The sequence below is a fragment of the Phyllobates terribilis genome, unplaced genomic scaffold (genome assembly GCF_046119375.1).
Source record: "Phyllobates terribilis strain yellow unplaced genomic scaffold, ASM4611937v1 Scaffold_8__6_contigs__length_399053987, whole genome shotgun sequence".
Lineage (NCBI taxonomy): Eukaryota > Metazoa > Chordata > Amphibia > Anura > Dendrobatidae > Phyllobates > Phyllobates terribilis.
Genome location: NW_027362768.1, coordinates 295,546,975 through 295,572,520, shown reverse-complemented (window position 1 = coordinate 295,572,520; position 25,546 = coordinate 295,546,975). Strand labels below are relative to the sequence as shown.

The following is a 25,546-nucleotide window of genomic DNA, read 5'->3' as shown; positions in this document are numbered from 1 at the left end:
AACGCCAGTATGAGCAGCAAACCTATCAGGTCATCCCTGAAGTGATAAAGAACTTTATTCAGTACTTCCACAAGACAGTGTCTGACCTGATAGATCAGAAGGTGTACGAGCTGCAGGCCAGCCGAGTGTCCAACGATGTCATCGACCAGAAGGTGTACGAGATACAAGATACAGTATCTATGAGAACAGGTAAAGAGGTTCTGCAGCATGGAGGTTCATATGACAGTGTGATCAGTTTTTTGCAGCTGCTACTCTCATGACTGACTCTACCATCGTTATTTCTCACTGACTTACTGCTTTCTTCTCATTGCAGCTGGACAAAGTTAACTGAACGTTTCTTCAAGAATTCCCCATGGCCTGAAGCAGAAGCAATCGCTCCGCAAGTTGGGAATGGTAGGTGTGGGCATTTACGTTACTGATGGCTGTATGACTTGGGGAAGGTGCACATGACATCTCTTATTCGCCGGTGTACCTGCCAAGTTATCAAAGGCTAAGACTGAGCAGGAAAATTACGGCGGTGTTTTTCCCAAAGCGTCTTCATTGGCATTTTTGCACCAGTTTTACGGTCTTCTTTTTTTTTTTTCTGTCATTTTAATAGCTAGCAGCTTCCAAGCAGAAGCCCCCCAAATATTGAACGTGCGTCCACATCCCGGTTTTCAAACTTGCAGTGGTTAAAAGAATTAACAGAAGTTTTAACATTGCTGTGCATTTTTTTATAGTGCTTCTTTAGGCAGAATCTGTCTGAAAGACGTTGTGTGCCCATACCCTCATGAGTTATTATTTGCACCCTTTTTTATAGGCTGAGATGCTTTTGCAGTCAAAAGAGTCAATTAAATTTAGTGCAATAGAAAAGGAAGCAGTTTTCCATTTTAGAAAAATAAATGCTGACCACTTCTTACTTGCTAATGCTACTTTATCCACTTTTGCTCTTGTGGTTTTGATAACTGTTTCTCTTTTTTTCTGACTTTGTTAGAAATCTAAAACAACCATCTAAACTTAATGTGTGGGTGTTTATAACCAGTTCCCTTCTCTTTCAGATGCGGTGTTCTTAATCCTCTATAAGGAGCTATATTACAGACACATCTACGCCAAAGTTAGCACAAGTATTCGTTCTGCAGCTTTAATTTGGACACCGGTGCATAAGTTGTATTTGGGGGGATGCAATAACACCGATTCTTGTCCTTTCTTTAGGGAGGACCCACATTGGAGCAGCATTTTGAATCTTACTACAACTACTGCAATCTCTTCAACTACATTTTGAGTAAGTTTGACTGTTAGGCCACATTCACACGTTGAGTATTTGGTCAGTATATCATATCAGTATCTGTAAGCCAAAACCAGGAGTGGGTGATAAATACAGAAGTGGTGATGTGTTTCTATTATACTTTTCCTCTGATTGTTCCACTCCTGGTTTTGGCTTACAAATACTGATGTAAAATACTGAACATGGCCTTAGGTTGTAAATGTTAAGGTTTTTTGGCCTTCGGACCACTCTTTTTTTTATCGGATTCCCTATCTATTTAGTACCGTAATCCAAACTAGTTTCTAATATGCTTGCACTAAAAATTCCTTAACGTCCCCTAACTTCACTATCTAACTGCTATTGTAATTTTTTTTCCCTACTTGCTTTTTGATGACGCTATGTGCATGCTGGGATACTCAAATGAAGCTTCATTAGGGGGAGATGCTGCCACAGCCCCTGCTTCCTCCCTGAACTGAAGCTTCATCAGTGACGCTTATTTCAGGGGCTGGGCTAGTCCCTGATCGCTGTGTCACTTGTGGGGACGGTGCTGTTCTCTGCACGCCGCCGGGTATTCTGATGCCGTGCTCTGACAGTGCACTCTCCTCTGTGGTGTTGGCTCATTATTACTGATCTGAGCTGACAACACAGAGCACATGCTATGACTGCACATCGCACAATGACAGCGTGCACGGACTAGCCCATGCCCTGAAATGGACATCACTGATGACTCTTGGTTGCAGGGAGGGGGGCTGCGACTGCAGCAGTGACCGCAGCCTCTACCCTCTTATGACTCTTTGAGTATCTCATCATGCACTGGGATTCTCACACGAAGCGTCAGCGCATGGGAAGTAGGGAAAAAAGATGTAATAGCAGTTAGTGTAGTTAGGGGACAGTAGGGAATTTTTAATGTAAGCCTAATTGAAATGGGTTTAAATTACAGCACTAGATAGGGAGTTAGATGAAAATTTCTTTGGCCTTCGGTCTACCTCTTTTAAAAGTGTTTTCACACAAAAATTTACGTATCGACAAGTGAGATCAGTGGGGGGGTATAACCACTGCAAACCCCCTCCCACCCACTGAAGACACAAAGCTAATCCTGTGTGCTGAGTGTGGATAGATCAGTAGTGCACATGCATGATCACATATGGCAGTAATGGACATGCATGTGAATCCTGTGACTATATGATCATTGTTTGTGCGATAACCCCTCTAAGAATGACATGACAGTTTTGTCTGTGGCTTGTGTTGTGTTGCTGGTGCGATATTATTTGCATTGACACTGATGACTTCCTTGTAGATGCTGATGGTCCTGCGCCCTTGGAGCTGCCTAACCAGTGGCTGTGGGATATTATTGATGAATTCATTTACCAGGTACAGATATTTTCCTGTAGACTTTCTCCCGCTGCGCTCTGCTCACGCGTCTCTCTTTGAACATGCAGACCTAATATTTTCACTCTTGGTTAAATCTGTCTATTTCTGCACTATGCAGTTTCAGTCATTCAGCCAGTATCGGTGTAAGACCGCAAAGAAATCAGAAGAAGAAATTGAATTCCTGCGTTCCAACCCCAAGATCTGGAACGTTCACAGCGTCCTTAATGTGTTACATTCTCTAATGGATAAATCCAACATTAACCGGCAGCTGGAGATTTACACCAGTGGAGGTGAGGGATAGAGCTGTACTTGATGCCTGGTGTCTTTGGCTCATGTTCCTGTCGTGTTCTCGACACAGAATCTGTCTGGGTTTTTATGCCACTGACAGTTGTTTATTTTTATCAATGGTGATGTCCAGGCTCGGTGCTCAATTTTGCAGCCAGTCTATGTGACTGCAGACTTGTGAATCCTCTCAGTGCCCACTGTCAGGATTTACAGCGGGCTTGTGAATGCAAGTATGCAATTTGCATATTTCCAGTCACATTCCAACTAGACATGTCCGGCCTCCCTTAATTGACTTGAATTAAGCCAGGCCACACACATCTAGTCGGTACGTGACCACATTATGCAAATTGCATTCACGAGCCCGCTCGCTTCGTGCACCAGAATCCAGCGCGCACTCTGCAGATTCACAAATCTGCAGTCACGTAGTGACTGCACAGTTGCACTCCAAGTCTGGATAATTAATTTAAGTGAGGTACCTGCCCATTTATTCTAGGAAACCTTTAATTCTTCCTGTGCAGTGTCTGCTAGATCTCTACAAATATTTAGTAATTAGAAGCAGGGCTGTGGAGTTGGTAAGCCAAAGCTCAGACTCCTCAGTTTCCATGACACCGACTCCACGATTCCGACTCCCTCATACATGGCTCATGTTTAAGTGATAAATTTACAGCAGCACAGATTCATCTCAGCTAAAAGTCTAGACCCTTAGATCAGGAATAGGTCAGACATTTATAGGACATTTCATAACTTTCCCAAATCCTTATGAAAAAATATTCCCCACAAACTGCATTGAACTACTGTACCCAATTTATTATATAGTTTAGGAGTCTGAGTCGGTCCATTTTATTCCGACTCCACCAAAATGAACACCGACTCCATGACTCCGACTGCACAGCCCTGATTAGAAGTACTCATTTACTTTTGCTTAATTGCTCTTCAGTGGATCTAAATATGTCAGATGACTCTCTGCACTCAGTTGACATTCCTTCATAGAGGAGAAATATCAGTGTAATGAATGTCCCCTTGTTAACTCACTTTTAAGCCCCACTAACTAGCAGTATTTGATGGTCTGCTGTAGTACATAGTTACTTATGCAATACATAGCATAGTTTTAGTTTCTTTTTATAAATCCTCTTTCTCTCTTCCCCAGGTGACCCTGAAAGTGTAGCTGGACAATACGGCAGACATTCCCTATACAAGATGCTTGGATACTTCAGCTTGGTTGGACTGCTTCGTCTGCACTCGCTTCTTGGAGATTATTATCAGGCTATTAAAGTGTTGGAAAACATTGAGCTCAATAAGAAGGTACCATCTACCATTACTATTAATAAGCACGTACAACTATTGGTTGCTGCGATGGTAAAGCAGAAGTCTGGTTTGGCACCAAACCAGTTGTTGCCTATGAATGTGGAAGTATCTTCGATCATAGACAAGATTATAGACCTGCACAAAGCTGGAATGGGCTACAAAACCATAAGTAAGATGCTGGGTGAGAAGGAGACAATGTTGGTGCAATAGTAAGAAAATGGAAGAAATACAAAATGACTGTCAATCGACATTGATCTGGGGCACCATGCAAAATCTCATCTCATGGGGTATCCTTGATCATGAGGAAGATGAGAGATCAGCCTAAAACTACACGGGGGGGGAAGTTGTTAATGATCTCAAGGCAGCTGGGACCACAGTCACCAAGAAACCCATTGGTAACACATTACGCCTTAAAGGTTTCAAATCCTGCAGTGCCCACAAGGTCCCCCCTGCTCAAGAAGGCACATGTGCAGGCCCGTCTGAAGTTTGCCAATGAACACCTGGATGATTCTGTGAGTTACTGGGAGAAGGTGCTGTGGTCAGATGAGACCAAAATTTAACTCTTTGGCATTAACTCAACTCGCCGTGTTTGGAGGAAGAGAAATGCTGCCTATGACCCAAAGAACACCGTCCCCACTGTCAATCATGGAGGTGGAAACATTATGTTTTGGGGGTGTTTCTCTGCTAAGGGCACAGGACTACTTCACCGCATCAATGGGAGAATGGATGGATAACCCTTCTAATGGCTGCCAAGAACTTTTGGGACATCTGGATCAGAGAACTACTGCAGGTCTTGCTCGAACTTAGATTTCTGTTATCTGTACTGTCAACCATGTAATAATTTCTTACTACTGTTCAGTTGTTCTGGAAATATAGTGTATGTCTGATCTTCTGCTTGCAGAGTATGTACTCCCGAGTACCGGAGTGTCAGGTGACCACGTACTATTATGTTGGCTTTGCCTACCTTATGATGCGAAGATATCAGGATGCCATTTGTGTGTTCGCTATCATCTTGCTATATATCCAGAGAACCAAGAGTGTTCAGAGAACCACATACAAGTATGAAATGGTAAGCCCCTTATGTGTTCTGCCATCTCTTATATTTTTATTATCGCATTATAAATGATCGCTGGATTTACAAACCTTGTATTCCTTCTGCACAGATTAACAAGCAGAATGAGCAGATGTATGCACTGCTGGCCATCGCCCTCACCATGTACCCCATGCGCATTGATGAGAGTATTCACACTCAGCTGAGAGAGAAATATGGGGACAAAATGTTACGTATGCAGAAAGGGTAAGGAAGTCTTAAGCTGCATGACCGTGTTTTTTATGGTGGGCGTCTGTTCTCCTTAAATCTATTGGAGTCTCTGTATTATTGATTCTGATTCCAAATAGCTAAAATATATATATATATATATATATATTTTTTTTTTCCTCTTTTTTGCATTGCAATTTGGAAATATTTGCTCAATTATTTTTTGGGGTTGCAGAATATTACGCATCTGTAAAAAGCCCTCTATATGGACAGGTACAGCAGGGTCTCAGTTTTCTAACCATAAATATGGCATATCACTAGGGCTCCCATCTAAAGCTAGAATAAAAAGGTCATGGGCAATTTGGCATTTTCTCTCTTATAGCCCCTGGATAAGCATGGAATAGGGCAGAGAAAAAATACATGGTGGTTGCTGGGCTTGAGCTAGGTTTTGCATTAGTGTAAATGAAGGTAGGTTTATTCCGCCACCCCCCTAGTGACGTGGTGCTGGGATAAGTGCTTGACATGTATAAATGGGAGTTGCGGCCTTTAGGCCACATTTATGCAACATGTCTTCTATATATTCACACTACAACTACAGGATTTTTTGAAATCCCATTAAAAATACATGGGTATTGTGGGAATGCTACTCACTTGGGTGCGTGGTGAGATAACACAGGAACAGTTTCCATTTAAATGTCCAGGCTGGATTATTGGTGCTTCATAACCCATGCCACAAGCAAAGGAAAATAAACGGCCTTTCAGTGCAGGCAAAACAAAGTAAACTGTTCCAACACAGTCACTTTGGAGACAGTCCAGGACACACAGGCTGGATAGCATCCAGTATACCGGCTCAGACTGGAGACATCACACAGGAGGTCTTCTCAGGTCCAGATACAGAACACTTGTCAAACTGACTCTATTTTATTATGTGAAGCACACCCAGAGGTGGGGTATGTGGGCAGCCAGACCCACCCGTCTCTCAGGCTGCCCATAAAACCTGCCCCAGATGCACCCAACAAGCCTCTTAGTACTATGTGTCCGTTAGCCACCTTACAGTATTAATGTGGAGTTGCAAGGAAAAGGCAGGCTGGTCGGCACTCCATATGGTTCTTCTGCGCGTCAAGGAAATTCAGATCAAACCAAGTAGGATCCCGGCACTCACATGTGAAATAATTAGCCATTTATTGTTGTCTCAACATACAAGTCATCAGCCCCTTCTGGGCTTTTTTCAATTAAAAAAAAAAATTAGCCGTTTATTGTTAAGACTAATTATTTCACATGTGAGTGCCAGGATCCTACTTGGTTTGATTTAATATGGATTTGTTCCTACTTTGCAGCTATAACGGCTCCACTCTTCTGGGAAGGCTTACTGCAATATTTGGCCGGTATTTCTGTGTGAATTTTTGCCCATTCAACCAGAAAAGCATTTGTAGGATCAGATACTTATGCTGGCGAGAGGGCCTGAGTCTCAATCTCCTTTCTACATCATCCCAGAGGTGTTCTATGTATTTGAGGTCGGGGCTCTGTGCAGTCCAGTTAATTTATTTCACACCAAACTCTCCCAACCATGTTTTTATGGACATTGCTTTCTGCACTGGGCACAGTCATTAGGAACAGAAAAGGGCCATCCCCCTCCAAACTGTTAACAGAAGGAGCTACAATCATACAAAATGCTGTGGTATGCTGAAGTATTATTATTTCTCTTCACTGGAATGAAGGGCCCAAGGCCGACCCCTGAAAAACAACTTTATAACGTTATCCCTCTTTTACCAATGTTACAGCTAAATCAGTGTAGTTAGTCAGGTAACGTTTTCCTGGCCACTCACCACCGCAGCGTTCTCTGCTCAACCAGAGCGTTCGTTGTGACCTGTATTCTTATACACACAGCAATCTAACTGATGACGTCTAGGCCATGCAATGACCTTCTTTATTTTGGATTGCCTGTACACAATAAAATTATCTTCTGTCATCAATTACCTGAGTGCCAAGTTTTCTCCAAGACATGTTAGTAAAGGCAGATGGTGTGGCGAGAGGCAGGATTTTATAACCTGTTGCAATGGGACTAAATGATAAACCTGTATTTGATACTTTTGTCCATACAGTTTGGTTTTCATTTATAACATTTTAAAATAAAAATTACAGCTTTCTTCTGGCGAAACCTTTTCCAGTTCCCCCTTGGAATTTCCTATAAGTGAAAAACGCCATTAAACTTGTGATTAGAGTAGATGGCTCAGTACACATTTCAGATAGAAATGTGTCCGAGGGTTTGGATGATTTACAACATTTGGGTATGTAATACAAGTAAATATTCTGTGTTTTTGTAATTTCTGACCACTTGTAAATTTTCTTTTACTCATCAGCGATGCACAGATTTATGAAGACCTCTTTAATTACGCCTGCCCCAAGTTCCTGTCACCAGTGGTCCCTAACTATGATAATGTTCACCCCAACTCTCACAAAGAACCTTATCTTCAGCAACTTAAAGTCTTTCTGGATGAAGTCCAGCAGCAGGCACAGCTGTCCACCATCCGCAGGTGCGTCTCCATTCTGGAACTGGTGTAAGATGTCACATCGCGCCTCTGCACGCAGCAGTATGCTGAATTATCCCGAATGTCCTGCTTATAGTATCCAATGAGCCCATGTTGTACCAATGCAGGATCATACGCAGGCACAATAATATATATTGTTTATTTTTTACAAAGCAAGAGTCAGCAAGACCTAAACGGCAAAGTGCTTGATCATATGTCGTCCTGGGGACATTCCTTCGAGCGGAGAATGTTGGGGTAGAAAGATGTCCAGAGACCTCACATAATTGAGTTTTCACCATGTTTGCTTTTTTTTTTTCCTCCCAGTTTCCTGAAGTTATATACCACTATGCCCGTGGCCAAGCTGGCAGGATTCTTGGGTTTACCATAACAGGAATTTCGCATTCAGCTTCTCGTTTTCAAGCTTAAGATGGAGAACCTCGTGTGGACTAGCGGCATTTCTGCACTGGAGGGAGAATTTCAGTCCGCATCAGAAGTGGACTTCTACATAGATAACGTACAGCATTCAGCTGTGTGATTTTACATTGGATGGCATTCTGGTTTTTGTCTTATCCGCATAGTGGTTGTCGTTCATATATTATGTGTAACTGACCTTCTTCAACTTATTTTGATTCCATTCTCCTTTAGGACATGATTCACATTGCAGATGCCAAAGTCGCCTGACGCTACTGAGACTTCTTTATACGACAGATACACAAGTTTGAAGAGGTGAGGGTTTGCTATAATTATAAGGGCTCATGTTCTAGCGCTGTAAAGCAGTAAGGCGGTTCCGCTCACTGCTGTATCTGGAGGCGAGTGGGGCCGTTGATGTCACACCTTCAGATATCTTACAGCTTGTGGGCATCTGTGGCTGATATCGTTCTCCTCTCCTCACTTGCCTGCACAAGCTGAAATTCATCTCTGATGCCAACTGGAATTATTTCACTAGAATGGACATACAGGTAGTCCACATAAGGTTATTAGTTAGAATGGGACAGGTGCCCAATACCTGCCGCTCAGGCACGCCAGTCAGATATCTGCTCACCTACCGATACGGAAGTGAGCCGAACAAGATTACCCCTTTAAATCAAAGAAAAAAAAAAGCTCTAAATTTGACTCCTGTGACCATGCTTTCTTTAGATTTAGCGTTCTATTAAAAGGGAACCTGTCAAGTATGATACTTCTATTAACCTGCAGATATAGGTTTAATCTGCAGGTTAATAGCGTTATGAAGGTGCCCAGCCGTTGTACTGAAAGTGCTGCACTCGGGAGAAAATGAACTTTATTTCTCCGTGGAGCCGCTGGCTTTCCGTCAAGCCTGGAGCAATTACAGTCCCTGCTCACAGCACTGAGAGCAGCAGCTGTAAGCATGGACCGGCACTGACTGACAGCAGGCTCTGCGATTCATCAGTGACAGCTGTCAGTCAAAATGCTGCGTCGTGGTGACAGGTTCACAGTGCTGTGAGAGGTAACTGAAGCCATGCTAGCAAGCTTGTATGACTGAAAGCCGACTGCTCCCGGGAGAAATAAAGTTAATTTTCTCCTGGGTGCTGCATTTTCAGTACTGCTGCCGGGCACCCTCATAAACTATTGCAGGTTAATAGCGTTATCTGACCTGACAGGTTCCCTTTAATCTTATGATTAATAGGTTAATTGTTATGTAGCTGTATTCGGAGATTTAAGCTCTTCTGGTTTCAGCTGCACATGTGTATAGTATATTATTGGAGTCTAATAATTGGAAATTATATCCTTGTACTTTTTCATTTACTGCCAAGGTTCATTAAGGATTTTTTACTAGAGATATGCACAGATCCAAAAACTTAGACAAGAATGCCATATTGGACTAGTTTAACCACTTCGCGCCAGAGCCTGTTTTTGCCTTCGTGACCGGGCCAATTTTTTCAATTCTGACCACTGTCACTTTATGAAGTAACTACTCTGGAACGCTTCAACGTATTCCCCTGATTCTGAGACTGTTTTTTCATGACATATTGTACTTCATGATAGTGGTAAAATTTCTTCCATATAACTTGCGTTTATTTGTGAAAAAATCGGAAATTTGGCGAAAATTTTGCAATTTTCAAACTTTGAATTTTCATGCCCTTAAATCAGAGAGATATGTCACACAAAATAGTTAATAAATAACATTTCCCACATGTCTACTTTACATCAGCACAATTTTGGAACCAAAATTTTTTTTTGTTAGGGAGCTATAAGGGTTAAAAGTTGACCAGCGATTTCTCATTTTTCCAACAAAATTTACAAAAACATTTTTTTAGGGACCACATCATATTTGAAGTCACTTTGAGGGGTCTTTATGACAGAAAATACCCAAAAGTGACACCATTCTAAAAACTGCACCCCTCAAGGTGCTCAAAACCACATTCAAGAACTTTATTAACCCTTCAGGTGCTTCACAGGAATTTTTGGAATGTGGAAGAAAAAAATTAACATTTAACTTTTTTCACAAAAATGTTACTTTAGACCCAATTTTTTTTATTTTCACAGGGGTAACAGGAAAAAATGGACCCCAAATTTTTTTGTGCAATTTCTCTTGAGCGCGCTGATACCCCATATGTGAGGGAAAACCACTGTTTGGGCGCACTGCAGGGTTCGGAAGGGAAGGAGCGCCATTAGACTTTTTGAATGTAAAATTTGTCTGAATAATTAGCAGACGCCATGTCGCATTTGGGGAGCCCCTAATGTGACTAAACAGTGGAAACCCCCCACAAGTGCCACCATTTTGGAAACTAGACCCCTTAGGGAACTTATCTAGATGTGTGGTGAGCACCTCGCACCCCCAGCTGCTTCACAGAAGTTTATAATATTGAGCCGTAAAAATAAAATTTTCACATTTTTCCCACAAAACCGTTTTTCATCCCTTAATTTTGCATTATCATAAGGGTAATAGGATAAATTGCACCATGAAATTTGTTGTGCAATTTCTCCTGAACACGCTGATACCCCATATGTGGAGGCAAATTACTGTTTGGGCGCATGGCAGGGTTTGAAAGGGAAGGAGCGCCATTTGACTTTTTGAATGTAAAATTTGTTTGAATAATTAGCAGACGCCATGTCGCATTTGGGGAGCCCCTAATGTGACTAAACAGTGGAAACCCCCCACAAGTGCCACCATTTTGGAAACTAGACCCCTTAGGGAACTTATCTAGATGTGTGGTGAGCACCTCGCACCCCCAGCTGCTTCACAGAAGTTTATAATATTGAGCCGTGAAAATAAAATTTTCACATTTTTCCCACAAAAAATCTTTTTCATTCTCTAATTTTGTATTATCATAAGGGTAACAGGATAAATTGCACCATGAAGTTTGTTGTGCAATTTCTCCTGAACACGCCGATACCCCATATGTGAGGGAAAACCACTGTTTGGGCGCACGGCAGGGTTTGAAAGGGAAGGAGCGCCATTTGACTTTTTGAATGTAAAATTTGTTTGAATAATTAGCGGACGCCATGTCACATTTGTGGAGCCCCTAATGTGTCTAAACAGCGGAAACCCCCCACAAGTGCCACCATTTTGGAAACTAGACCCCTTAGGGAACTTATCTAGATGTGTGGTGAGCACCTTGCACCCCCAGCTGCTTCACAGAAGTTTATAATATTGAGCCGTGAAAATAAAATTTTCACATTTTTCCCATAAAAAATGTTTTTCATCCCCTAATTTTGCATTATCATAAGGATAACCGGAGAAATTGCACCATGAAATTTGTTGTACAATTTCTCCTGAGTACGCCGATACCCCATATGTGGGGGAAAACCACTGCTTTGGTGTACGGCAGGGTTCGGAAGAGAAAGGAGCGCTATGTTGGCTGGGATAGGTTGCAGACACCATGTCACATTTGAAGAGTCGCTGACATGCCAAAACAGCAGAAACCTCCACAAATGACCCCATTTTGTAAACTACACCTCTCAAGGAATTCATCTAGGGAAGTAGTGAGTATTTTTTAATTTTTAAATTTATACCATTGGGCAGTGAAAAAATCATAATTATATTTTTACCACAAAAAAATGTTTTACCCTCAGATTTTACATTTTCACACAGGGCAATGGGTAAAAATGGTGCCGAAATGTGTCACACAATTTCTTCTAAAAGTGTCAATACCCCATATGTGGCTGTATCGTACTGCTTAGCCATACGGTGAGATCTGGGGGGGACGGAGTGCTATTTGACAATTGGAGAACAAATTATTGTAGAATAGGCATTTGGATTTGGGAGCACAAAATTTTCTGAATTTCTTTTGGGGGGCAAGGGTCATTTTGCTTTTCCAGAGCCTTTCTGCTACCAGTAACTTGGAAGTCCCTTATATTTTTAACAGATGATGGACCTGAGTGGGGACTAGCTTTTTTTGAGGACTGAGTTGAAGCTTTTATTGGGAACATTTTACGTAACATTTATCCGGCGCTCTAGGCTGAGCACTTACATCGGGGTTTCCATCTAAATTTCCAAGTGATGTAATTCAGATGAAACCCCTGCAGGATCCATTCACTGTAATGAGGCAGCAGAGTTACTCTGGACACTGTCTGGCCTCTGTGTAGCGGTGTCCTTTTTTTCAGAAGTGCACAAAACTGTGGCCAACCGCACTTTTATGCACGCCTAAAACAAATGACACCGTGGGATCACAGGCTAGACGGCGTCCACAGTGGCCTATATCTGTCTCATTACAGGGAATCTTCCGTCATGGGTTCCGGCTGAATCATGTATTTCAGAGATTTACACGGAAACTCTGGTGTAAGTGCTCAGCGCAGAGCACAGGATAAATGTGGGCAGAGCCTTACTGGGATCTTTGGGGACATAATAAACAAATCAGTAGCAGGTGAAGAATTGGTTTTATTTATTTTTTACGCCGTTCCTAGTGTGATATAACTGATTAGATTACTTTATTCTTCGGGTCGGTGTGATTACAGAGATACCAGATTGATATCGGGTTTTTATGACTGACAGCTGTCACACACTAAAAGACGCTTTTTTTGCAAAATCTAGTTTTTGCATCACCATATTTTGAGAGCTATAATTTTTCCATATTTCGGCCGACAGAGTCATGTGACGGCTTGTTTTTTGCGGGACGAGTTGACATTTTTATTGGTACCATTTTTGGGGACGTGACATTTTTTGATCGCTTTCTATTCCGTTTTTTGGGAGGTAAAATTAACAAAAACAAACAATTCAGGAATTGTTTTTTGAGTTTTTTTTTTATGCCGTTCTGCGTGTGGTAAAAGTGATCAGGCAGCGTTATTCTTCGGGTCAGTACGTTTACAGCGATACTACACTTACTGTATTTTTTTTATGTTTTGGCGCTTTTACACAATAAAACTATTTTATAGAAAAAAATATTTTTTTTGCATTGCTTTATTCTGAGCGCTATAACTTTTTTATTTTTCGGCTGATGGAGCTGTATGGCGGCTTTTTTTTTGCGTAACAAGATGACGTTTTCAGTGGTACCATTTTTATTTCTATTTTGTTTTTTGATCGCATTTTTTTCCACTTTTTGTTTGGCAATATGATGAAAAAGCATATTTTTTTGCTCCGTTTTTTATTTATTTTTATTACGGTGTGCACAGAAGGAGTTAATTAGTGTGACAGTTTTATAGCTCGGGTTGTTTTGGACGCGGCGATACCAAATATGTGTACTTTTTTTGGTTTTGTAAAAATATACGGATTTATTGGTTTAATATTTTATTTATTTATTTTTATTTATTTTGTGATTTTTTTATTAATAGTTTAAAAACTTTTTTTTTACTTTTTTTCACATTTTTTCTTAGTCCCTGTATGGGACATTAATTTTTATTTTTCTGATCTCTGATCTCATGTAATGTAATAGACATATATTACATTACATGAGATCTTCCCTGACTGTTTCAGTCAGAGTCTCCTGTCTGGCTACAGCTGCAGCTGAGCCAGACAGGACACCATATATGGCAGAGCTGGAGGCGGTCATGTGACCTCCAGCTGCCATAGCAACCCCAGGTCCTGGAAGGACTCGGAGGTCTTCGGAGAGGTAAGTTGACGACCCCCTCTCCTCCTGCTGTCTCCTATATGCCGCGATCACTATAGATCACAGCATATAGAAGACAGCTAAGGGTTAACATCACTGGGACCTGATCTAATCAGGTCCCGATGATGTTCCCTGTCAGAGCTAACGCTCTGCACCGGAATCGCAGCGCTTGCAGGACCCTGGGGGTCCTGAGCGCTGCGAGACCACCCACCGTTTTTAAACGTCGGCGCTGCACAGAGCCCGGCAAGCGCCGACGTTTATCTACAGTGGGCGGTCGGGAACCGGTTAATGCACGTTAAAGAGTGCAGGTGAGGCCTCTAAAGCCTCTTCAGTACGTCTGTATTATGTGACTGAAACTTAGATTTTTGTTTTACAGCTAAACAAAACTTTGCAGAAGATGAGCCAGAAACCTTGAAAGCAGTTCAAGTAGACAAGATATTTATAAGGACTGAAGGTCAACCTACATCTCCCCACACATTGCTGGCGCTATCAAGTGGACTTAAATGTTTTAATCAAAAAATCTAAAAACTTGGGGGCGTGGCCTGGGATCTGGCATGGCTGGTCGTGCATGATCTTTGCTCCTGCTCCCAGACCACGAAAAATATACAAAAGCCCAGCTTTTCTTCCACTCCAACTCCTGTAACCTCCTGTGTCCTCTCTCTACCACCTTGTGGAGACACCAGGTCACACTTATCCCGGTGACGGCCAGGAGGACCGAGGAAAACGCCACGGAGACTCTGGAGCGGCGTGACTGGAGCTGTGGTGGAGCTTCCTGCCCGGTCTGCACCTCTCCGGATAGTTTGGCTGACACGGCGGTGAGTTGCGCGGCCTCAGGAGACCCTGGGCGACTGCCACGGTCCCACCGGCAGTTGAAGAAAGCTAACACGGAGGACGGCTTCAAGGGTGAGAGAGAGACGGGGGGGGGCGGAGACGCTTACCTCTCGGGGACGGAGCGGGGGCCATCGGCGGGTGTCGGAGACTCTGTGCCCACGTCGGTCAGGTGGAGAGCGCCTGGTGGGATCCAGTGGTGGGCCCCCCTGCCTCCCGTGGGAAACAATAAGCCAGCGCCATTTTTCCCTGCATGGCTCCGCCCACGAAGCATTAGGAGCGGGAAAGGCGCCATTGCACTGTTGCCGCTGCTCCTGTTTCTGCTCTCCTCAGCTAACAAGCTCGGTTAACCCCCAAGCGCCTGGAGAGAAGTTGCTGGTGGCTGAACTGTGCACTCATTAATCCCTTACTGCCTGGTGGGGAAGCAGTCCCCAGTGTCTGCAACATCTATAAGACACGAATATATCCCTGGGGTAGTGATAAACTGCTGGAGGGGAAGAGCTGTGATCTTACTACTGTGGCCCGTTCATATACAGGCACCGACACTATTTCAATTTCTCTTATGCATAGCTTCCTCTGCCTGAGTGCTGGTATTCATCAATTTGTGGAGTGAGAGCTCCACCTGCTGGAAGAATTGGGTTACCACATCTCTACACTTTTTTGGGATTATAATCTCCACAACTATGCCCAGAGTCGGATAAATATGCAGATACAATGACTTTTCTGATGTAACCAAGTGGTGTTTATAATCGCCCGTAATCAGCTGCCTCATGATGGTTCGCACAGATCACAAAATTCGGGCAAAAAGCCTCCAACGGCAAACTTCTATTACTCAGTCTACCACACCTAAGGGAAATATGGAAAAATTCCTAAATAAAAAATTGGGAATGTCGCAGTCACCAGATAAACAAAAGGTCCGTAGTGGAGCGACTTCTGTGGTTAACGATCACTCTGACGAAGAACCGGGTGACTCAGACTGCGGTTCTACTTCGGAAGACTCGGCTCCTCTCTCCAGGTCCTATATGAAATCTTTGCTGGAATCTACGATATAACCCTTGACCAAGGAGCTGTCTGATCTCAGAGCAGATGTAAGACATATAGGGCATAGGGTTGAAACACTTGAGAACACACAGACGGACTTAATAGATGCCTCTAACACCCTCGGCGATCATATTCTTGTCCATCAGCAACACATCAATTCCGTCTATCTGGCGCTGGAGGACCAGGAGAACAGGAGCCGGAGAAAAAACGTGCGTCTTCGCGGCATTCCCGAGTCGTTCGCACCAGAATCCCTTAGAAAGGTGTCCAAAGAAATATTTGCAGCTATACTAGGCACTGAAAGGGCGGACGCTGTTATCATCGAGAGAGTTCATAGAGCTCTTAGACCAAAGCCCAAACTTAATGAGCGCCCAAGGGATATAATTTGTGGTCTCCTCAGCTATGTCGATACGGCAGCCATTTTGTCTGGAGCAAGGGAAAAATCTCCACTGACGTATGGAGACTTCAATTTCCAAATCTTCCAGGATATCTCCCCAACTACATTGGCCAAGAGAAAAATTCTCAAACCATTGACAGATGCTATACTAGGCCAAGGCTTGCGATTCAGGTGGTTATTCCCCTTTGGGGTGGGTATTTCTAAGGAGGATCGTCAGATCATCATCCGCACCCCGGAAGATCTGGAGGCTGCCTGGGAACCCTTACAAATGGATCCCATATCCATTCCTTCATGGATGCCACTCGACATTGGTTTGCCCATCCCACGGCTTGATAAGCCCGAAGATTGGTCGATTAAAAAGAAGTCGGCATCACCAAAGGCCAAAAAGCAAGCAAATAGGCAACAACACACATGAATGTGACTATCACCTTTCTTTCAAGGGGACTCTGTCTGATGAGACAGGTTTATGTAATGGATGTAGATAGAGACTGTTAACCTCAAGGAATTTTGCATCCAGTTCTCGTTTACATGTCGGTCCTATGGACACTGGGACCGACCGCCTATGCTGTTCTTCTCTTCCTGGGAGGCTTTGGGGTGAGGGTGGGGATTCTTGCACTTTTATCTATACCCTAATTTTCCTCTCCCCCCCCCCCTTTTTTTCTTACTTCTTTACCCTGCTCTTTCTATTTATCTCATTTCCCCACCTTCTCTCATTTAACTGATCTTCCACTTCTCTCCCCCCGCCCTCCCCTGACCTCGTTTACCGGAAAGAGTGGGAGTCTTCGGACATGGGTCCCCTCCAGTTATAGTTATAGGCACAGACCATGAAAGTGCAGGGCTGCGCTTATCACTTACAGTTCCTCTCTGGCATTTAACTGACAGTTTAATGTGTACATGTCTTCTTCTTGTTACATGTTAATAACTACTTGAATTATATTTGAACACCACTTGGTTGCTAAGAATCTCATCTTCAACAATTGGGTCTATACAATCCCCCCCTGCGGAAGATGAGATTATCTTTGTTTTTATACATAGTTTTGTTTTAAATTTGTTTAATTCCCACTACAGGATTATTTTGCAGGAAAAGGTTACCGATGACGCATATGAATATGGCTGGTGACGCTGGGGGAGGTTCGCTCACTGTGGCGTCTCTCAACGCAAAGGGACTGAATAGTCCCGTCAAACGTAGCCAGATATTGTCCCTTTTGAATAAGGCTTACTCCCAGGTAATTTTTTTTCAGGAAACTCATTTCAAGAGAGGCAGATCCCCCAATATGTCCTTCTCTAGGTATCCAATGTGGTTTCATAGCTGCCCGGGGTCGGCCTCCAAGGTGGTCAGTATAGCTTTTAAGAGGGGACTCCCCTTCACCCTAAAAGATAGTCTCACGGACTCAGAGGGTAGATACGTTTTTGTGAAAGGTCTTCTGTTCAATACCCCAATTACATTTGCAAACGTCTATGCTCCAAACCAGGGACAGGTTGAGTGGCTGTCGGACACTTTGGACGCACTCTCACTGTTCATGGAAGGACTATTAATTCTGGGGGGTGATCTTAACTTGACGTTACAACCGGACCTGGACTCTTCCTCAGGGAAGTCTGCAATTTCTTATAAAGATCGGAGAAAGCTGATCAATAAACTACAAACCATCCACTTAATAGATCCCTGGAGATTGGCCCACCCCAATGAAAAGGATTACACATTTTATTCTTCCCCTCATGACACGTACCACAGAATTGATTATTTATTAGTCCAATCTTCGGCCATTAACCACTTCGCGCCAGAGCCTGTTTTTGCCTTCGTGACCGGGCCAATTTTTTCAATTCTGACCACTGCCAGTTTATGAAGTAATTACTCTGGAACGCTTCAACGTATTCCCCTGATTCTGAGTTTGTTTTTTCGTGACATATTGTACTTCATGATAGGGGTAAAATTTCTTCGATATAACTTGTGTTTATTTGTGAAAAAATCAGAAATTTGGTGAAAATTTTGAAAATTTTGCAATTTTCAAACTTTGAATTTTCATGCCCTTAAATCAGAGAGATATGTCACACAAAATAGTTAATAAATAACATTTCCCACATGTCTACTTTACATCAGCACAATTTTGGAACCAAAATTTTTTTTTGTTAGGGAGCTATAAGGGTTAAAAGTTGACCAGCGATTTCTCATTTTTCCAACAAAATTTACAAAAACATTTTTTTTGGGACCACATCATATTTGAAGTCACTTTGAGGGGTCTTTATGACAGAAAATACCCAAAAGTGACACCATTCTAAAAACTGCACCCCTCAAGGTGCTCAAAACCACATTCAAGAACTTTATTAACCCTTCAGGTGCTTCACAGGAATTTTTGGAATGTGGAAGAAAAAAATTAACATTTAACTTTTTTCACAAAAATGTTACTTTAGACCCAATTTTTTTTATTTTCACAGGGGTAACATGAAAAAATGGACCCCAAATTTTTTTGTGCAATTTCTCTTGAGCGTGCTGATACCCCATATGTGAGGGAAAACCACTGTTTGGGCGCACGGCAGGGTTTGGAAGGGAAGGAGCGCCATTTGACTTTTTGAATGTAAAATTTGTTTGAACAATTAGCAGACGCTATGTTGCGTTTGGAGAGCTCCTGATGTGCCTAAACAGTGGAAACCCCCCACAAGTGACACCATTTTGGAAACTAGACCCCTTAGGGAACTTATCTAGATGTGTGGTGAGCACCTTGAACCCCAAGGTGCTTCACAGAAGTTTATAATATTGAGCTGTAAAAATAAAATTTTCACATTTTTCCCACAAAACCGTTTTTCATCCCTTAATTTTGCATTATCATAAGAGTAATAGGATAAATTGCACCATGAAATTTGTTATGCAATTTCTCCTGAACACGCTGATACCCCATATGTGGAGGCAAATTACTGTTTGGGCACATGGCAGGGTTTGAAAGGGAAGGAGCGCCATTTGACTTTTTGAATGTAAAATTTGTTTGAATAATTAGCGGACGCCATGTCACATTTGGGGAGCCCCTAATGTGCCTAAACAGTGGAAACCCCCCACAAGTGCCACCATTTTGGAAACTAGACCCCTTAGGGAACTTATCTAGATGTGTGGTGAGCACCTTGCACCCCCAGCTGCTTCACAGAAGTTTATAATATTGAGCCGTAAAAATAAAATTTTCAAATTTTTCCCTCAAAAAATGTTTTTCATTCCCTAATTTTGTATTATCATAAGGGTAACAGGAGAAATTGCACCATGAAATTTGTTGTGCAATTTCTCCTGAACACGCCGATACCCCATATGTGGAGGCAAGTTACTGTTTGTGCACATGGCAGGGTTTGAAAGGGAAGGAGCGCCATTTGACTTTTTGAATGTAAAATTTGTTTGAATAATTAGCGGACGCCATGTCACATTTGGGGAGCCCCTAATGTGCCTAAACAGTGGTAACCCCCCACAAGTGCCACCATTTTGGAAACTATACCCCTTAGGGAACTTATCTAGATGTGTGGTGAGCACCTTGCACCCCCAGCTGCTTCACAGAAATTTATAATATTGAGCCGTAAAAATAAAATTTTCACATTTTTCCCATAAAAAATGTTTTTCATTCCCTAATTTTGCATTATCATAAGGGTAACAGGATAAATTGCACGATGAAATTTGTTGTACAATTTCTCCTGAGTACGCCGATACCCCATATGTGGGGGAAAACCACTGCTTTGGTGTACGGCAGGGTAAGGAAGAGAAAGAAGCGCTATGTTGGCTGGGATAGGCAGCAGACACCATGTCACATTTGAAGAGTCGCTGACATGCCAAAACAGCAGAAACCCCCACAAATGACCCCATTTTGTAAACTACACCTCTTAAGGAATTCATCTAGGGAAGTAGTGAGCATTTTTTAATTTTTAAATTTATACCATTGGGCAGTGAAAAAAGCATAATTATATTTTTACCACAAAAAAATGTTTTACCCTCAGATTTTACATTTTCACACAGGGCAATGGGTAAAAATGGTGCCGAAATGTGTCACACAATTTCTTCTAAAAGTGTCAATACCCCATATGTGGCTGTATCGTACCACTTAGCCATACGGTGAGATTTGAGGGGGAAGGAGTGCTATTTGACAATTGGAGAACAAATTATTGTAGAATAGGCATTTGGATTTGGGACCACAAAATTTTCTGAATTTCTTTTGGGGGGCAAGGACCATTTTGCTTTTCCAGAGCCTTTCTGCTACCAGTAACTTGGAAGTCCCTTATATTTTTAACAGATGATGGACCTGAGTGGGGACTAGCTTTTTTTGAGGACTGAGTTGAAGCTTTTATTGGGAACATTTTACGTAACATTTATCCGGCGCTCTAGGCTGAGCACTTACATCGGGGTTTCCATCTAAATTTCCAAGTGATGTAATTCAGATGAAACCCCTGCAGGATCCATTCACTATAATGAGGCAGCAGAGTTACTCTGGACTCCGTCTGGCCTCTGTTTAGTGGTGTCCTTTTTTTCAGAAGTGCACAAAACTGTGGCCAACCGCACTTTTATGCACGCCTAAAACAAATGACACCGTGGGATCACAGGCTAGACGGCGTCCACAGTGGCCTATATCTGCCTCATTACAGGGAATCTTCCATCATGGGTTCTGGCTGAATAACGTATTTCAGAGATTTACACGGAAACTCTGGTGTAAGTGCTCAGCGCAGAGCACAGGATAAATGTGAGCAGAGCCTTACTGGGATCTTTGGGAGATATAATAAACAAATCAGTAGCAGGTGAATAATATTTGTTTTATTTATTTTTTATGCCGTTCCTAGTGTGATATAACTGATTAGATTACTTTATTCTTCGGGTCGGTGCGATTACAGAGATACCAGATTTATATCGGGTTTTTATGACTGACAGCTGTCACACACTAAAATACGCTTTTTTTGCAAAATCTAGTTTTTGCATCACCATATTTTGAGAGCTATAATTTTTCCATATTTCGGCCGATAGAATCATGTGACGGCTTGTTTTTTGCGGGACGAGTTGACATTTTTATTGGAACCATTTTTGGGTACGTGACATTTTTTGATCGCTTTCTATTCCGTTTTTTGGGAGGTAAAGTTAACAAAAACAAACACTTCAGGAATTGTTTTTTGAGGTTTTTTTTATGCCGCTCTGCGTGTGGTAAAAGTGATCAGGCAGCATTATTCTTCGGGTCAGTACGTTTACAGCGATACTACACTTACTGTATTTTTTTTATGTTTTGGCGCTTTTACACAATAAAACAATTTTATAGAAAAAAAAATATTTTTTTTGCATTGCTTTATTCTGAGCGCTATAACTTTTTTATTTTTCGGCTGATGGAGCTGTATGGCGGCTTTTTTTTGCGGAACAAGATTAAGTTTTCAGTGGTACCATTTTTATTTCTATTCTGCTTTTTGATCGCATTTTTTTCCACTTTTTGTTTGGCGATATGATGAAAAAGCATATTTTTTTGCTCTGTTTTTTATTTATTTTTATTACGGTGTGCACAGAAGGAGTTAATTAGTGTGACAGTTTTATAGCTCGGGTTGTTTCGGACGCGGCGATACCAAATATGTGTACTTTTTTTGGTTTTGTAATAATATACGGATTTATTGGTTTAATATTTTATTTATTTATTTTTATTTATTTTGTGATTTTTTTTTTTAATAGTTTAAAAATTTTTTTTTTTACTTTTTTTTACATTTTTACTTAGTCCCTGTATGGGACATTAATTTTTATTTTTCTGATCACTGATCTCATGTAATGTAATAGACATATATTACATTACATGAGATCTTCACTGACTGTTTCAGTCAGTCTCCTGTCTGGCATCAGCTACATACAGGCTGAAGCCAGACAGGAAGGACACCATATATGGCAGAGCTGGAGGCGGTCATGTGACCTCCAGCTGCCATAGCAACCCCAGGTCCTCAAACGAAACGGAGGTCTTCGGAGGTAAGTAAGACGACCCCCTCTCTTCCTGCTGTCTCCTATATGCCGCGATCACTATAGATCGCAGCATATAGAAGACAGCAAAAGGTTAACATCACTGGGACCTGATCTAATCAGGTCCCGATGATGTACCCTGTCAGAGCTAACGCTCTGCACCGGAATCGCAGTGCTTGCAGGACCCTGGGGGTCCTGAGCACTGCGAGACCACCCACCGTTTTTAAACGTCAGCGCTGCACAGAGCCCAGGCAGTGCGGACGTTTATCTACAGTGGGCGGTCGGGAACCGGTTAAACTGATCACTTCTACTTCGATCGGATCCATAACATTATCGGATCATGCCCCGATCTTCCTGTCGGTTAAAATAGACTCATTATCACGGCTCCCTCCCTCATGGCGTTTAAACGATACACTTTTAGGTAACGCTGACAACGTTTCCCAGATCAAAATTTCATTGCAAAGGTTTTTTGAGGAGAATAAGGTAGACGGGAAAATTACCCCCATGATATGGGAAGCCCATAAAGCCGTCCTGAGGGGGGAACTGATTTCCCTGGGGTCACACATAAAAAATAAAAGAGATAAAGAAATTTACTCTCTTTTGCATCAAATCAATGTCATGGAACGTTTACACAAACAAAAGAAAATGGACAGCATCCGAACAGAGTTGAGGGATCTGAGAGAAAAACTAAAGGACTTACTTAACGTACGTTCAGCCAAAATGTATGCACGGTGCAAGCAAAAAATATATGTACACGGCAACAGAGGTAGCAAACTTACTTCTAGAATGTTAAAGGCACAGAGGGACAAATGCTTCATTAGGCAGATTCAATCGGAGGGGGGAGAGGTAGTCTCGGAGTCAGAGGGGATAGCAGAGGCCTTCTGCACATATTATCACTCCCTATACAATCTAAACCCCCCTGATTCCATGTCCGACCCTCCTACAGCACTCCATCGCATACATGACTTTCTATCTACTCTTGCGCTCCCTGAGATCTCCGCTTCAGGACATTGTGTTTTACTTGCCCCAATTTCCTCTCAAGAGGTAAAGGAGGCACTTGCCTCTACTCCTGGTGGAAAGACCCCGGGTCCGGACGGCTTCCCCATCAGTTATTACAAGACGTTTGTGGAGGTTTTCGTTACTCAGCTGGTTGAATTATTTAACCTTTTCCTCTCGGGTTCGGTACCCCCATCACAGGCTCTAGAGGCACATATCACTGTGCTTCCTAAGGAGGGGAGAGATGGCACCTTGTGCAGCAATTACCGCCCTATCTCCCTGCTGAATGCGGACCTCAAACTCTGGGCTAAAATTTTAGCTAATAGAATACATCTAGTGTTGGCCGACCTAGTTCATCCTGACCAGGCTGGTTTCGTTCGTGGAAGAGAGGGAAGGGACAACACTACTAAAGTTTTACAGGCGATTTCTTATGCTAGGCACAATCGTCAGCCGCTTATATTACTTTCCACGGATGCTGAAAAGGCATTCGATCGCATCAGTTGGCGCTATATGGCGTGTGTTCTACATAGGTTCGCCTTCCCCCCTCCTTTCATAGACGCAATCATGTCACTGTATACCTTTCCTACGGCCCGGGTTAGGGTGAATGGGACTCTGTCAGCGCCCTTTAATATCACTAATGGCACAAGGCAGGGTTGCCCTCTCCCCCCTTCTTTATTCGTCCTAGTGATGGAATCATTTATCCAAGCAATCAGGCAACAGCCTGAGATTGAGGGGATGAGGATTAATCATTTGGAGTTGAGAGCGGCTGCCTTTGCGGATGATCTTTTGCTTCTCTTATCCAATCCCAAAATGGCAGTCCCAAAGATTTTGGAACTCTTCTCCTTATTTGGAGAACTTTCCAATTTCAAGATTAATCTGGACAAATCGGAGGCCTTGAATATATCGGTGCCTAGAGAGGACGTACAAATTCTAAAGAGCCTTGCCCCTTTTAAATGGCAACAACATAAACTTAAATACCTGGGGATATATATAACGGACGACCCTGGTACGCTTTTCCAACACAATTTCTCCCCACTGGTAAGTCAAACTGAAACTCTCCTGCGCTCCTATGATACCCCTCTCCTGTCCTGGCTCAGCAGGGTAAATGTGTTTAAGTCCTATGTTTTCCCCAAAATTTTCTATGTGATGAGCATGATCCCAATCCAACTCCCCGCTTCCTTCATACGCTCTCTCAACCACTTAATAGCCAAATTTGTTTGGAAATACAAAAAAGCCAGACTACCTTTGAAACTTCTGATGCGCTTAAAATGCGGGGGAGGAGCGAGTCTACCTAACCTAACCTTCTACCACCAAGCTATCCTTCTGGCAAATTGGCTAAAATTAATAAGATGGGCGGAGAAGGGTCATGACTCGCAAAATTGAAATGCAACTCTTGGGAAAACATGCTTTGAAATATTTATGGACAGACTGCCCCCTTCCAAGAGAGGGATTGGGAGACATTCTCCTAGCCACTCTACAAACCAGACGTGCATTGATTCCAATCCGAGCACCCACTTGTAATTTCATAGATAAAATACCAATAGGACTTATCCCCTACCTCTTCTCGCCTGACTTTATAGATCCCTACGAACTGTGGTCCTCCCTACCACAAAAACCCATTTCACATTTGCTACAAGGGAAAATTCCGTGTGTTAACGGTTGGCCATTGGCGGCTGGGAAACGCCCCCTCAATCATCTACAACATCTACATGTTGCCCATTATATGAATTCGACCTCAAAATTATCTCAAACCCGCACCAAATGGCTCTGGCTGGAGATCCTAACAAAAGTTAACCATCCTGTCCCGAAAATTGTATCTAAACTTTACTCTAATCTCACAAATATGGCAGATAATGCCTTTCCGTTATTTCTACACTCCTGGGAGACTGAACTGAATATCCATCTCTCTCCACAGGATAAACAAAAGATATGCCTCAATTCACATGGTTTTTCACGATGTGTGGTATCACAAGAATTGGCGTACAAATTGCTCTCGCGATGGTACTACACGCCTGATAAACTTCACCATTTGGGGCTAATTAACTTCCCTCAATGCTGGAGGTGTGAGGGAGCGCGAGGCACTTTGTCCCATATCTTCTGGTATTGCCCGGCCCTCCGACAATTTTGGTCTGGGGTTATGGGGGTTATGCGATCTCTCAAACTATTTGAGACAGATCTGACGGCTGCGGAGGTGCTCTTATCCCTTTCCACAGATAACTTTCACCCAAAAAAGCATGAATTGGCCCCACTGATGCTAGGGGCGGCAAAACACCTGATAGCCCTTAAGTGGAAACAGCAAACCCCACCGACGCTAGAAGAATGGAAATGTAAAATGAGAGATCTATTCAGGTTAG

At 42.6% G+C, this 25,546-nt stretch overlaps 2 protein-coding genes across 2 annotated transcripts in view; both read left to right on the top strand.

Annotated features, from left to right (window-relative positions):
• Positions 1 to 25,546, top strand: part of LOC141157754 (eukaryotic translation initiation factor 3 subunit L-like) — an 84,621-nt gene that overhangs the window by 3,735 nt on the left and 55,340 nt on the right. The window lies entirely within an intron of this gene.
• On the top strand, positions 2,388 to 8,463 carry LOC141156630 (eukaryotic translation initiation factor 3 subunit L-like). Its single transcript, XM_073642820.1, has 8 exons — positions 2,388 to 2,393; positions 2,471 to 2,614; positions 2,733 to 2,904; positions 4,047 to 4,201; positions 5,106 to 5,273; positions 5,368 to 5,501; positions 7,823 to 7,996; positions 8,315 to 8,463. Exons 1-8 carry the CDS (start codon positions 2,388 to 2,390, stop codon positions 8,376 to 8,378), a joined length of 1,017 nt encoding a protein of 338 aa, XP_073498921.1. The 3' UTR covers positions 8,379 to 8,463.

Bases quoted from the DNA above. Each gene is read 5' to 3' on its own strand.
- LOC141156630 (XM_073642820.1), top strand. The intron at 5,502-7,822 runs GTAAGGAAGTCT...TTTACTCATCAG, and splicing joins ATGTTACGTATGCAGAAAGG to CGATGCACAGATTTATGAAG. The intron at 7,997-8,314 runs GTGCGTCTCCAT...TTTTCCTCCCAG, and splicing joins CAGCTGTCCACCATCCGCAG to TTTCCTGAAGTTATATACCA.